A 15,654-nucleotide genomic window follows, 5' to 3' on the forward strand; every position below is an offset into this window, starting at 1 on the left:
TTTAGCTTTTCTGTATGTAAATCCCATTTCCTTTAGGCGGTTTCTTACAGTTCGGTCACAGACGTTGACTCCAGTTTCCTCCCATTCGTTCCTCATTTGTTTTGTTGTACATTTTTCGATTTTTGAGACATATTGCTTTAAGTTTTCTGTCTTAACGCTTTGATGTCTTCCTTGGTCTACCAGTATGTTTGCCTTTAACAACCTTCCCATGTTGTATTTGGTCCAGAGTTTAGACACAGCTGACTGTGAACAACCAACATCTTTTGCAACATTGCGTGATGATTTACCCTCTTTTAAGAGTTTGATAATCCTCTCCTTTGTTTCAATTGACATCTCTCGTGTTGGAGCCATGATTCATGTCAGTCCACTTGGTGCAACAGCTCTCCAAGGTGTGTTCACTCCTTTTTAGATGCAGACTAACGAGCAGATCTGATATGATGCAGGTGTTAGTTTTGGGGATTAAAATTTACAGGGTGATTCCATAATTTTTTCCTCAGAATTGAGTGATTCCATATATTTTTCCTCTGCTTGGTCTAAAAAAGTAACCGTTACTGACTGCCACAATCTTTTTTTCTTGATTTCTTATAGTGTTTCTTAAAGCCAGAAAGTTGCCATTTGAAATGACTTTAGTTTTGTGTCATGTCTGTGATCTGCTTTTTTTCTACAAAATTAAACAACTGAATGAACATCCTCCGAGGCCAGTGATTCCATAATTTTTGCCAGGGGTTGTAGTTCCCATTAGGTTCTCCTCTTTTGTGCCATAACACAGCACAGCCCTAGCCTGCGCTGTCAAACCTGGTGGCTCACAATGAGAACTACAGTCCAGAGAATGTTAAAAGGTGTTTAATTTGTTGAAAGGGGTCATAGTGTTTGGTTAAATATGATGTGGGTTTACTGTTAAACATCCTCAAAACCCCACAGTTCATCTATAAACATTATTTAGGTCTACAGCTGCTTGTTTTTCTGAGACACGCCCACTGATTGGTCAGTGCCCTGTGTAACACACCCACCCAGTCTGTGGAAATAGATCGGAAAGTATTGCCTCCTTTCCATTTAAAGCAATAGGCACAGACACATTCTTTCAGACTTTAAAGTGCCATGGTTTTAGAATATGTATGTGAAGTATTTTTGGCTGTACTTCAAGATTAGTTTTAATACACTTGTTGGCCTATATTAGCGTGCTGAATTGGTGTGTAACAGGGGTCACCAATCCTGTTCCTGAAGATCTTAACTAAGGCTCCATGTCCATATTGCACCCCCCTGAAAAGCACTGAGGCCAAGAGAATCTGTGCAGGGGATTTTTTTTTCTATGACAATAAACAGCTAACAACTACTTTATAATGTACGGTGATAAAAAGTACTCATTCTCAGCAGGTACATGGCATCTGCCCAGTCTACTATTTTGAAGGATAAATCATCTTACTGTAGACAGAAAGCAAAAATTAATTTCTTCTCCCGATTGCCTGAAAAGGTGCTGCAATGACATCACAGCATCTTCTTCAAAAATTCGGGGGGGGGGGGGCTTGTGGGTTTAAAAAAAACAAAGAAAAACAGAGTGCTGTGTTTTTCATGGAGGCGGCTGCATACATTCATTATATGTAGAGCAAGTGATGAAAAGATGCCGATACCAAGAAGGAAATGCTATATGAGCACAGGGCCAAGTCAGGTGTGCTCAGCCAGTAAAACATCCAATGTTTGCAGCACGTACACATGAAGAATGTGCAGGGCAGGTGGTGACGCCTGGTGCACAATGTGACCCCTTTAAGACAATCTATACCGACACCTCTAAATCAATGTTACTCAAATGTTCAAGGTAAATAATGCACATAGCACTGTTTAAAGAGGACTTGCACAAAGCTGAGTGTTGCCTTGCTGTTTTGCAAAAGTAGACAATATTGTAGTATTCTCTTTCAAACCTCTGTTCGATAGAGGTGGTGGTGGTTACGTGATCGCCCGCCACTGTCTGATGCTTGTCATTGCAAAAAGATCCTTTGCAGAATTCAAACACTCCCATCAATTTTCTTTTCTTGTGGAAGAAACTGTAAATTCTAAACAGGTCTAGAATTTGTCAGACCATTTTTCAGGAGGTTGAACTGTGCTAGTTTTAAAGCTAGCATAAATTGCTGCTTTTGCACAGTAGCGACTTGAGTCCACCTTGGTCGCAAACTTTACTTAACACTGTGGAATAACTGGAGATGCACCCAGCAGGAGCTGAGGACATTTTAACAGATGAACTGAGGTCTAAATAACAGTTCCTGTTCACCATCAGCTGCCTGGACTGACCTTAAAAGATATCGTCACAGCAGCCGCATTAGTTTTATCCACCCAGGATCGTTTCTTTTACCCCTTCACATTTCACGAGCACTGCTCTCTCACTTTTTATTGTATTATTCATGTTTATTGATGGGTTACTCGTCATCAGGATGGGAAATCAGCAGTACCAGCACTACTGAATTCTAGCTGCACCTTGTTTATCCTTTCTCACCTGCCACTCTGTCAGGCAGATTATCATTTCAAAAATCCTGACGAGCATCTGCAGCCCACCAGAGCTGCTTTTCCACCCTGATCGGCTGAGTTTAATATGGAATTGCACCTTTTTTCTGTCAGTGTTCACAGTGATGCAGTTGTCGGTTTTCAGTGTTGCACACTACTGCTGACCACATTAAGCCTTTCAGAGGGAGATGCAGATCATGACGGTGCTGCACGAGCTCTGCAGAAGCCCTGAACATGCCAGGAAATGTGAAGTTGTACATCTGCAATTTATCAGTGTGCAACTCCAAACTGCGAGTTAAAAAGCACAATGGCACCATTTTTTTTCATGGGGTACTTAACAGGTTCATTGTGCGTTAACTTCTTATGCACATTAACTATTGATCCTTTGCTCCTCAGCCCTGATGTGTTGATTTCATATCACGACTGTATGGGTAAAAAGTAGGTGCAGAGCCTCTGGAGCTGATGTATTAACTTGTGAATTGTCATTCAAGTAAAAGAAAACCTCTGCTTTGTGTTATAATACATACTGAATGGTACCAATTACTGCATTGTTAATAAATTAAGATGTTACTACTTTTGTCCGTCAAGAGTGGGTTTTAAAAGACTGGGTTTTAATAGTTAATTCATTATTAACAGGTACATGGCTAATCAGTGAATGCTTATGCAAGCATTCACTGATTAGCAATAATGTCTCCTGCCTAAAGGCCTGTTTGTAGTCTAGCATGTGCAGATAAGACCTCTTTGGATCATAACTGTAAAGTTTTGGAGCTATAGCAGATCCCCCCCGACAGATTGGGATTTAATCAGGCATAATGAAAACCAACAACAGCTCCTCAGCACTTAAGCTCTGTACAGTTGGTATCAAACACTTTGCTTGACAAACAGCCTTATTCCAGTGTATCATCACTGCAGTTCAAGTGTAGCTCCTGTTTAGACTCCACTGACCTAGTTTGAACCTATAGTAGTGTTCAGAATAATATTAGTGCTATGTGACAAAAAAAATTAATCCAGGTTTTGAGTATATTTCTTGTTACATGGGAAACAAGGTACCAGTAGATTTTCACAAATCCAACAAGACCAAGCATTCATGATATGCACACTCTTAAGGCTATGAAATTGGGCTATTAGTAAAAAAAAAAGTAGAAAAGGGTGTTCACAATAATAGTGTGGCATTCGGTCAGTGAGTTCGTCGACATTTTTCAGAAGAACAGCGTAGTTTGAATAAAAAGTTGATTGGAGAGGGGAAAACATATGCAGGTGCAAAAAATTATAGGCTGTTCATCTACAATGATCTCCAATGAATGGACAAAAAAAAAAAAAGAGAAGCATGGAAGAAAATGGAAAACCATCAAAATGGATAGAATAACCAGAATGGCAATGGCTCACCCATTGATCAGCTCCAGGATGATCAAAGACAGTCTGGAGTTACCTGTAAGTGCTGACAGTTGGAAGACACCTGTGTGAAGCTAATTTATTTGCAAGAATCCCCTGCATAGTCCCTCTGTTAAATAAAAGACATGTGAAGAAGAGGTTACAATTTGCCAAAGAACACATCAACTGGCCTAAAGAGAAATGGAGGAATATTTTGTGGACTGATGAGAGTAAAACTGTTCTTTTTGGGTCCAAGGGTTGCAGACAGTTTGTGAGACGACCCCCAAACTCTGAATTCAAACCACAGTTCACAGTGAAGACAGTGAAGCCTGGTGGTGCAAGCATCATAATATGGGCATGTTTCTCCTACTATGGTGTTGGGCCTATATATCACATACCAGGTATCATGGATCAGTTTGGATATGTCAAAATACTTGAAGAGGTCATGTTGCCTTATGCTGAAGAGGATATGCCCTTGAAATGGGTGTTTCAACAAGACAATGACCCCAAGCACCCCAGTAAACGAGCGAAATCTTGGTTCCAAACAAAAATGAAAAAACAAAATGAATGCCTCGCAGATGTGAGTCATGAAAAACTGTGGTTATACAACTAAATACTAGTTTAGTGATTCACAGGATTGCTAAAAAAAAGCAGTTTGAACATAATAGTTTTGAGTTTGTAGCATCAACAGCAGATGCTATTATTGTGAACACCCCCCCTTTTTTTTTTACTACTAGCCCAATTTCATAGCCTTAAGAGTGTGCATATCATGAATGCTTGGTCTTGTTGGATTTGTGAGAATCTACTGGTACCTTGTTTCCCATGTAACAATAAGAAATATACTCAAAACCTGGATTAATCTTTTTAGTCACATAGCACTATTATTCTGAACACTACTGTAAATCTCCCTGTGGAGCAGTTGTGGGCACAAACTTTGTTTCAGGATCAACTAAGCAGACAATTTGCCACAGTTTGTCACTACAATGAATGCTGTATTGTTTAACAAGTTAAATGAGAACTATGTCCAACACAAAAGCAGGAACCATTAAGTGTGTGAATGTCTGTAAAAAGACAAAACAGGTTGGGAACAAGACTGCAGTACCAAAGACTTGCAATAATGCTGATGTCATTTAAACTCTAACAAACATTCTGTCCTCAATCTTATCCTCTGTACAATTATGTAGACTTGTTTTTATCAACACCTTGGACAATTCATTCCACCCAAAATACCTCAAGGTTTCTAAGGATGGGCAGACTACAGCAGCATTTCTTAAAGTGCAACCTTCTGCCAAGGAGCAGCAGTAAGACCTTTATAAAATGTTACAAGCTAATCGGTGGCAATGCACAGTATCACATTTTAAAACAAATGTGCACAAAGTCAGCATTTGACAGAAACTGCACCATTTCACAATGCCAACATGGTAACTCCTGGCTTCTCACACACTGTTCATCACTATCATACAGTTCAGTTTGAATATCTCGGCAAACCTGATGCCCTTGAGGTAAAAAAAAAAAAAAAAGAAAAAAAGTTAAAATTTTAGCCAATGTAGGTCAGTTCACAGCCTCAATTCAGATTTTCTTTCAAGTTGCTGTACTGGACTGTTTACTTGGGTGGGCTTTGACAGTGTCAGACACCTAATTTGTATCGAATTGTCATTAAAAATTCTCATGCCAAGTAACTGTTGTGTCCTGTGTGTATGTTTGGGAGGGCAGTAAAACTTTTGTTGTAGCGCAGTAAACCCAAATTTGTACGTTTATCCTCATTTCTCTGTGCATAATTCTGTCAAATCCTAGAAACTAGTTTTTCAGCCATTCTAAATCTAGATCTAGGTCAAATATAACAGTTATGTGCAAGAACAGTAATGTGCAAGTCCATCTAACTGCTCAAAATGTGCTCCAGTTCCCTTCACTGAAATCAGAATACGAGTCAGACCGTTATATTCTAACATTTATTTGAACACAAAATGCCAGATTTCATTGAAAATCTACTTTAGCTTCTTCTTGGGGCGGAGATTGTTTGTGTGTCCACACTTCTTCTTGCGACAGTTGACAGCACGGGGGTGCAGACGAGCATAGCACCTACAACAAAAAAAAATGTCAGCTGTCAAAAAATATGAAAGGGTCTCTAAACCAGAAACAACTTAGTTATTGAGTTTGTTTTTTAACAAGAAAATTCAGTATATGGATTTGTAATCACTTAAAATGTTAAAAATTAGTGGAACATCATTAGATGGCAGTAAAAAGAAAATACCAGCAGACAAAATGCAGCCAACTTTTCCAAGCTTGCAAACCCCAACCATATGCATGTGGAATGATTTAAATTTCTACACCCAAACACCACCAAAATTAGAGACTGCAAAAAAGCCTCTTGTCCAGATCCAATGTTCATTACTTACTTTCGGCAGATCATCTTGTCACAGTTGAATTTCTGGGCTAGCTGTCTGAGTGAAGGCTCGATGATACCACCACGCAGACGCAGAACCAGATGCAGAGTGGACTCTGGTGAACAGTTAGACTATGTTAAATGAATACCAAGCTTTATCATATACAGAAAACAGTCATCGCTGCATCTTACAAGCAACGGCTAACTGCAAAAGGCTAATGTTTGAGGTATAACTAACATGAAACAATGTACATGAATACACCAATTTAAAAATCACTGACTACATGCCAAAATTAGTATTTTACATAATCTGCTAATATGTAAACTGGTTTTTAATGGATTATTAGAAAAAGCTGATCTACAACTTCATATCTGTCTGTGCTGAAGTGTAGTTACCTTTCTGGATGTTGTAGTCAGATAGTGTGCGCCCATCCTCCAGCTGTTTACCAGCGAAGATCAGACGCTGCTGATCAGGTGGAATTCCTGCAGACATTTGTAGCCAAATGGAAATCATTCTTAAAGGCTTAAACAGGTTCATGTGAAAAAGAGGTCTAGCAGCAAGACATAATATCCATTCACTAGACCTGTGACTCTTAACTGTTCATTTTAAACATAATGCATACTTGGTTTGAGAGTATTCTCAGATGAAAAAAAGGACACAGTGAAAAAGAATGAGCCAATATTAACTAGAAACCACAAGGTTCAGCCTGTGAGGACTATGCATTTTCACACCTTGTACTCACAAATGTTAGTAAAAGTCCATCAGAGCTGATGTTTACTGCACCAAACTTTACTCAAGCTGCTAATCATTAATATAACAGGCCAACAGTGAGAATCTCAGTCTGCACTTAACAGTGACAGCTCACCTTCCTTATCCTGGATCTTTGCTTTGACATTTTCGATGGTGTCGCTGGGTTCGACCTCAAGAGTGATGGTTTTCCCCGTCAGGGTTTTCACGAAGATCTGCATGTTTGCAGGCTGTTGGAACAACACTGTCATTAACCAAAGTTTTACTCACGCGCTAAGCTCGCGCATCAGGCGCTTAGCAAAAAGGTTCGTTTTTAGGAGCATTTTTCATAGCCAGAGATGTGCTAAAGTGGAGCCAGAAGATCTAAATTTCTAAAGAACAAATTTCTCCATACGTTGTGTAGCCCAATAAGCTTTTCACTGACTGTCGAGTAGTAGGCTAGCTAATGCTAACAAATACGGCCTAAGCACATGCGAAAAGCTAACGTGAGAAGTCACATATCTAGATTCCCCTTAAGAAATAACATTATAGAAGGCAAAATGGAATACCACCTTTTTAATAATGACAAACGTGAAGTTTTAACCATACTGAAGGTCTCTAAATTAATTTAAAATCACGGTATATACACTGAAGTAGACGTGGACTCACCCGGCCGCTAGCTGCGCCTTAACGAAAAGAGCGACGCACAGCCGGATGCTCAATTACGTCACTTCCTTCTTCTTGGTTTCCAAAATAAACTATTATTATTATTATTATTATTATTATTATTATTATTATTTTGTACGGAAGCGTATTGCATTCACTGGATGAAAAAAAATAGACCACTGATCGTGTAATTACGAGATCTTTTCTCATAATTACGAGAAAGGATCTCGTAATTATGAGAAAAGATGTCGTAATTATGACATATTTTCTCATAATTATGAGATCCCGATGTCGATCAGTGGTCAAAAATTTTTTTTATCCAGTGAATGCAATACGCTTCCGTAATTTTGCAACAATAAAGCTTAATTTTATTTTTTTATATTTACCAGTATTAATCAGTGCATCTGTTTTAATTCTGTCTTCTTGATAGAATTATCCAAAAATCAACATATCTGGAGGCAATAAGGTGTAACACTTCATAACTCAGTTTAATTGTACATAAATAACTTTGTTATTATTGTAACTGCTTTATTTATAAGGTTTCACACAAATCAAGTTTTATGTTATCAGTATATCCTATAAGGACAATAAGGGTTTGTATATTTTTATTAAGTGATAGTTTATCCCTTTGGACAGTTCTTATTTTTTATATGCAATTGATTAATTTTAAATGTACATCATAGTATAAGTGCTGTACATATATCCTGCTGAAACAACCTGTCCATGTCCTTGAAAGACACACTGTCCTAGTCCACCAGCTGTAAAATGGGTTCTGGAGTCAGCTGGGGAAGTAACCTGCATTGGACTGGTGTCCCGCCCTGGAACAGTCGTGTAGACTCATCCACTTGACACAACAGCACCAACAGACATCAGGGCCTGCACAGGACAGTATACAGACCCTGAGACCCATCACAGTGTGAAGCAAGCAGGAGTCCACCACATCACAGGTTACTTCTCCAGCCGAGGCTACTGGGTGAACTGAAATGATGCACATCAAGTATCTTGTCTGAGGACATATAATGGTAGGCTGAAGCAGACACACTCAGAATAAATTCCTTCCCAGTCTATAGGTTGGTAGTCCAATTCCTATGCCACAGACCCACCTACTCTACATATGATTTTAAAAAAAAATCCTTAATTAAAAAAAAAAAAATCTAAGTGTTTCCTGCTGGGATTGACAGCTCCCCTGTGACCCTGAACTGGAATAAGCAGGCATAGAAAATAAATGAATGAATATACATACAGAACCAAATTTTGAAAAAAAAAAAAAAGTGACTAAAAAAAAGATCCACACAATTCAGAAGTATCAAAAAAATGACTCAAGTCTGTCCTAGTGATTTGTTTTGATGACTTGGGAACCCACATTGAATTGTCCTTTTTTCCCCACTCATTTAATCAGCAATGATATATTTATGAGGCCAAGTGTTCTAAATTATAGTTGAGTGACATCTACCGTAGCAAAGAGGAAAACGATGTCTGCGAGACAGCGCAGGAACAGAGTGGCAACAGCCAATCAAATTACATTATGTATTTTCACACAAATATTTTTTTCAAAGAAATGAGAACACATTGCTTGTTTTTTACTTAGAGTTGTCCATTCAAGCACTTTCTGAATAATTGCACTCAAACTTAAATTATTATTGTGCAGTGAAACTCGCTATTAAAAAATTTTTCTTCGGTAATACAGTTTTTTTTGTAAGGCACCTATAAAAGGATTCACTGTACCATGTCCACACACCTAATACTAAAATGTTCGTTTTGGATTAACTGGCAAGACATTGTAGCAATGGTTCACTTTAGACAACTAGAAGGAAATAAAATTTAAAATTCATTCATTCATATAGTCATTAAAAAACACTCACTACTTCAGCCTTAAAGAGAAAGTTCAACATTTTCAACCTGGGCTCTATTTTTAGACATTTTGGGCTTCATCTTTTCGCTTGAGACGGCTGGATGCTATATATATATATATATATATATATATATATATATATATATATATATATATATATGTGTGTGTGTGTGTGTAATATAATATATCGTATAATATAATATATATATATAATATCATGTCTAGTTCAGAAAATGAATGTTTGCCACAGACTTTGCACATTACAATATTTCCTTTGCACACCCCAACGGGATGGACTGGAGGTGCTGTCTGGCAGCTTCATGCCACATTCAGCACATGCCGGCAGGAGTTGATGTGTCTGACCATGGCGAATTTCCTGGTTTGGAACGCACGCAGGATGCTGTTGGAGGTTTTCGAGTGCGCCTCGACGGTGCTGGAATGTAGGTCCAATATTCATTTGGATGCCATTCAGGCTCATTCGGCCTCTGTGATGGGGGTATAACATTATATAACCTGTGATGTAATGCAACATCCATATAAGGACTTATAGACATGTGGAGGAATGAATGTTATGTTTGTACAAAAATAAAATTAAATAAAAAATCAGCTGGTGGGGGTTAGGGTTAGTACATGGGCTATGCAATAATTTATCCAGACATTTAAGGTTGATGAATCATTGCTTGCATGCTCTGTGGTGTCCATTATTGCCACACATTCCGTCAGATGCTTCGAGCTGTGGCCACTTCTTGATGGGTAATAAAACAGTGAATTTTACCCTTTGATGAGATTTGACTAAAACAAAATTTTATCACAGTATTTGAGAGCTGGCTGCAAATGAGAAGGATGAGTTATTACCTACACTGTATTTATATTTTGCCAGCCTGTCATCCCTACTGTGAGATCTTACACTGGCAGTCAGTGTAAGACTGAAGGATTTTAATTACATGGAATTGTTGTGTGGGCTGCCCGAAGAGGAGGTACTGCTGGCCCAACGCCAGAGGGCGCCCTGCCTGAAGGCGGGCTTCGGGCACCATAGGGCGCAGCCACCGCCAGGAACTCGAGTTGACAGCTGTCACTTATCACCTCATCACACCTCACCCATAAAAGCCTGGAGAAGACTTTGCCGAAAAATCGTCAAACCGTTCAGGTAGACACTCAGCCGTTGTGTAATTCAGCTAAGCTAAGTTGTGACGTATTTTGCATCTGAGCTGGTAGCTGTTGAACTGTGCTTTTGAGTTTGCAGCTCTTTCCACTGTCTGCCGAGTTGGTAAGAGTTGGTGTTCCCGCTCTTCACTCTTACACTCGTTGAGTGGAGGCTGCACGTAAAACTCAAGGAAGTAGTGAGATCAGGAGGTGGTGTTTTCTCCAAAAGGATTACCTGCTGTTTTACTGGGTGTGTACACACACACCCACTATTAACTGTTTCTGTTTCCTGCCAGCAGTACCCGATTTGACAGCTGGAGACGGTGACGGGGACTCAGGACTTAGCGGCTCCGGGGTGTTCCAGATCCGTTGGCGGTGGAAATCGTGTGGGTCCCGACTCTTCTCTGGACGGGCGTCTCCTATCCTCGAGCCTGCCCACACGACACCAACTTCATAACTGACTGTAGTATTGAATTGTATCTGTATCCACACTTTTCACAACATTAAATTGTTACTTCGTATTTCCATTGACCATTCATTTACGCCCCCTGTTGTAGGTCCGTGTCATCACACTTTTCACAACAGGAGTGTTTTTAAACACTCCATGTGCATGTGCATATGGAGATAGTGTTTTTGGTCCTGTGTGTCTGCCTGTGTGCAAATAAAATAAGAGTTTTTTCTGTATTCAGTCAGTCGTGATGGAATTCCTGAGGGCCAGAAAAGGAAAAAAGATATGATTTTGACATAATTCAGTTAAAAGTGAAGAGCACAGGCCACGGTTGAATTTTGGTGAAATGTAGATCAAACCAGATTTGGGATAGTTTCTAAGTCCAACAATTCTGTGACTGTGCACATAGAAACCTTGCTACTTTAAGCAAAATTTAACCTTAACACGACTCATTTAAGACTTCTGTGACATATGTCACAGGCACTACTGCAAAAATCATGCAGTGCAGGTTAAACCGGCTACACAGCTGCCAAGCCACATACTGACTGGACCCGGTGAAAGAATGCGTATATGCGGGTCCAACAAGTGGAAGAAGTCAGTCTGAAATAGGCCCTGAGGCCCAGAGTGTGAAAGCGATGAGAATCTACCATTCCCCTGGTACAGGACAACACTCTGAAACATATTAATTCCTCAACCAAGACTGGTACCATTTACAGCTGGATGGACCAGCACAGTGCAGATGAAGGGCCTTGTCCAAGTACACAGACATGAGCAGGAAAACATCCTATTTCTAAATTCTCCACACATTCTCTGTTGGGGACAGGTCAGGACTACAGATCGCGACTCGAATTTGCCTCGTTGAATGGTATGTTCCAGCTTTCACTGAATTAAATATTCGTTCCATTGAAAGAAGGTAAAAACATTATTTGTTTTATAGAACGGCTAAAACAAATCCTTGTCATTTGATATTTTATTAATTTATAAACAACAGAAAAGGGACTTACATTTTGGTGTTCCACTGCTGCTAAAGTCCAAATTGTGACGTGTAGTCCAGTAATGCTGTGCACTGACTTCGGACTTCCATAAAAACAAGAAAAAAAAGACTTTGTGTAGTTCCTCAGTCCAGCCAAAAATCATGTCAGCGTTTCATCTGAACAGTTCTCATGCATCCAGACGGCTTACAGTTGAGTGGATTTTGTGTTTGTGTGTGTGTGTGTTACAAGAATTAGCAGCGCCAGTTAGGTCGTTGTCCCCTGCATGCGAGCGCACACACACGCAACTGGGTCAGCACTTGTGTGCGCATGTAGTACCAACACAAGACTGTGTACATCCTCAGTACAGTGAAAAAAAAAAAATCACGTCAGAAATTAGTCCAGCTTTTCATTCTTTCTTCCTGTTAACAGCCTCCAGACAGTGCAGTGGATTTGTTTTGTGTGTGCCTGCACGTGTGTTGTGTGTGTATGTGTGTGCACATGCATGTGAAGGCGCACACGCATGTGCGTGTGTGAACACGTGTGCGAGCATGTGCACGCATGTGTGTGTGTGTATATATATATATATATATATATATATATATATATATATACGTGTGCAGAGTGCAATGGTACCAAAAGTATGGAACCAAATTTGCACTCTGAATGGAACCAAACTGCACTCTAAATGAAATGCAACACAAATGGGATGAATTAATCCATGTCATGTGACACACAAAGCACCAATCAAATGACAAGGATCCACTCAGCCATTATATAATGAATCATACGGGACAAAAATGTATGGTAAGATGGACAGTACATGACATCACTCATACAAATAATGAATGTCAAGGATCATACAATCCATGAATCAAATGACAAGGGTCTATTTACGTGTCATATTATTTTAAAATAATAATAATAATTGTCAGGTTTGTTCTCGGCTAGACATACAAGAAAAGAGCCAGACAGAGAGCCGACATGTCTTTAGTGGCCTTTGCAAAGGAGAGACCCACAGAGCCTGACAGTCTCGTGCAGTTCTCTGATGTCCCCTCATTGCATGGCCCTTTTATTGAGTAAAAGAAAACAAAAGACAAGAGGAGTGAGCTGAGTCCATCGTCACAACATGTTTGTGCAGATACATTTGTAATCAACTGAATCATTCATGTGTCGTGTAGATACGTTTGCAAACAACTGAATCATCCTGATTTTTAGGTACAGAGTGACAACTGAATCATTGTGTCATTAGTGCAAACAACTGAATCATTCCTGATTTTTAGGTACAGAGTGAGTGGTTTTTGCTGAAGCTTGCTAAAAACTATAAATAGGCTGCAGCTGTGAATATCTGAAAGAAAACAGTTTGCAGATTCTTAACATACAGAAAGAACAATTTGCAAATGAGCAGATGTTAATAGATGATAATAAACGATAAACATCTTTGACAATATAATTTATCTAACAATAATAATATGAGCGAAGTGTCGTGCAGCGGTGTGAAGCTCACGCATGGTACAGGACGTCCTAAGCAGGAAGTGCCTATTTTCAAATCCACAGTAAAACAGGAAATGTTCAAATGTCAAACACTTCCTGGATTGACAGACGAGATCCCATGGAATCTCGTGGGAACTCAGTGGCAAGCTCACACTCAAACAGGAAGAGCCAACAGGAAATGTTGAACACTTCCTGGCATGGGTGGAGCTCGAGTGGAGGCCGGGGCTTCACTGGACTCCCCTGAAATCTGATTGGACACAGATGATTGACATGTCACCACACATCTGCTTGAAAGACCTGCATTTTCAAATCAGTGAGTCACATTGACTGCTTGGTTCCCTGTCCAGTAGTTTGTGCTGTGTACCACAAAAGGTTCTAATCCACCTTAGTAGAAGAAGAAAAATGTTTGCTTCAGATTTGAACTGAACACGCCGTTTGAACTATGGACTTCTAATCACACCAAACTTATACTGGTGAGTAAACGACCGTATTTTATGCCAGAAATGAGGTCCAGGTTGTTAAATGCAGCATTTCTCCTTTAATTTGGGTTGCCTTATATACACATGTTTAAGCTAACAGACAGCAGCTGGTTCATGCTCTGTTAGCTTATTGGTGCAGCAGACAACTGAAATAATCCTTCAAATGGCGATACCTGCATCAAATTCAGCACAAATACAGCTGGAGCAAAATTAATGGAGCAATTTTAACTTTTGACCCCTATACAAACTGAAACTGACCTTTGTCGCTATTCTTGCTGCTTTTACCTCATAACTCCATAACATTCAGTCACAGATTGTCCAAACTATACCTTGTTTGGAAACTTTATGATCAGGCAAATAATGTGGTGTAGTTTTCTATATGATAAGAGCATCTTTTAATTTTGACCCGTGTAATTCTTCAATTGACCAATTCTTCAATTGTGGTTCCTACCTGGCTGCCTATTGAAAATTCAAGTGGCCAATCAGTTTTTTAAAGAGTTAATGTCTATGGATTATTTGTGCCAAATTTGATGCTTATATCACCATTTGCAGGATTCCACTCTAAATATTCTCTTATCTGCTGCACTATATATGAGATGTAAGATGTTGCTCCTCAGTGTTTCTCAGTTGCCCTCAAAAGTATTGGAACACTTGGTATTTCATACATTTTAATTTGTTTGTTCCATTTCAAATACATTTTTTTTTTCTAAAATTACCTTCCTTAACTCAAACTGAAAGCAAATATCTCCAACTTGATATAAATTAATTAAAAATCTAAAATCCAGCTTCCTGATGAAGTGGTGTAGAGGAGGATTTTTTTAAAAAGAAAACCTGAAAGTTCAGCTACAATTTGACAGAAAGTATATTTGAGATGAAAGCCTAGATTTGATGTTTTGTTGAAGAAACTTTTGTATTTCTTTATAACTGATGCAAATAAAGTCCATATAGCTGCTCCTAATAGGTTTTTTTGTTGGGTGCAGATAAAGCCACGATTCAACTGATGTTTTGTCAGCATTTATTTTCCAATAAGGCGTCTTCTGACCACACCGTGAAAAACTATAGCGAAGACAAACAAAAATATACATATCTGGTGAAACTTGTACATAAAATTAAATTAAATTAAAAACATCCACATTCAACAAAAATAATCTCACGTACCGTGTGCGCTCTCCACACCAACATATAGGAGTGGCTGGAATTATTTTCTTTAGTCACAGTCTTTATTTTTCAACTTCTTTTTCTTTATTGCTCCTCGTGTCTGTGTCTGCCATCTCTAGAAGCTCGTCATCGTTCTTGCTAATTCAGACACGTGACTTTCCTGCCACTACCCAATTAAACCACTAGAGGTCTGTAGCACAACACAGGTACTCCAATATTATGTGGATACAAAAATAAATAAATTACAACCATAAAAATATTAATGAAACGTAGCTGCGACAGCTACACTGCCACCAAAATTACAAATTTCTTATTTACACACAAAATAAAGATTGTAATTTTCAAAACATTAACCTCAGAACTGTTTGTTTGTTGTTTTTTTTTTGTTACCTAAGCTGACTTATTTTCAAGTAGTACCACCAGTTTCTGAACCGGTCACTCAAGAATAGATAACTGTTTCACATGTTCT

General features: G+C 39.0%; 1 protein-coding gene and 1 long non-coding RNA gene across 2 annotated transcripts; one reads left to right on the plus strand and one right to left on the minus strand.

Annotated features, from left to right (window-relative positions):
• The first annotated feature begins 949 nt into the window (after positions 1 to 949).
• On the plus strand, positions 950 to 14,347 carry LOC117518862. The gene is made up of 3 exons (XR_004563105.1): positions 950 to 2,251; positions 10,767 to 10,771; positions 14,335 to 14,347. It is a non-coding gene; the product is annotated as an uncharacterized LOC117518862 (long non-coding RNA).
• Positions 5,795 to 7,715, minus strand: uba52 (ubiquitin A-52 residue ribosomal protein fusion product 1). The gene is made up of 5 exons (XM_034180101.1): positions 7,644 to 7,715; positions 7,114 to 7,225; positions 6,644 to 6,730; positions 6,261 to 6,363; positions 5,795 to 5,943 (listed from the first exon to the last, which is right to left on the minus strand). Exons 2-5 carry the CDS (start codon positions 7,214 to 7,216, stop codon positions 5,850 to 5,852), a joined length of 387 nt encoding a protein of 128 aa, XP_034035992.1. The 5' UTR covers positions 7,217 to 7,225; positions 7,644 to 7,715; the 3' UTR covers positions 5,795 to 5,849.
• Positions 14,348 to 15,654: the final 1,307 nt, after the last annotated feature.

Source organism: Thalassophryne amazonica, chromosome 10 (genome assembly GCF_902500255.1).
Source record: "Thalassophryne amazonica chromosome 10, fThaAma1.1, whole genome shotgun sequence".
NCBI lineage: Eukaryota > Metazoa > Chordata > Actinopteri > Batrachoidiformes > Batrachoididae > Thalassophryne > Thalassophryne amazonica.

What these genes read in the sequence shown, in the direction of transcription:
- uba52 (XM_034180101.1), bottom strand. Translation starts at nt 7,216, where the DNA reads ATGCAGATCTTCGTGAAAACCCTGACGGGGAAAACCATCACTCTTGAG. An exon ending in AAAGATCCAGGATAAGGAAG is followed by an intron (nt 6,731 to 7,113) that starts GTGAGCTGTCAC and finishes AAATGTCTGCAG; the next exon opens with GAATTCCACCTGATCAGCAG. An exon ending in TGACTACAACATCCAGAAAG is followed by an intron (nt 6,364 to 6,643) that starts GTAACTACACTT and finishes ACTGTTCACCAG; the next exon opens with AGTCCACTCTGCATCTGGTT.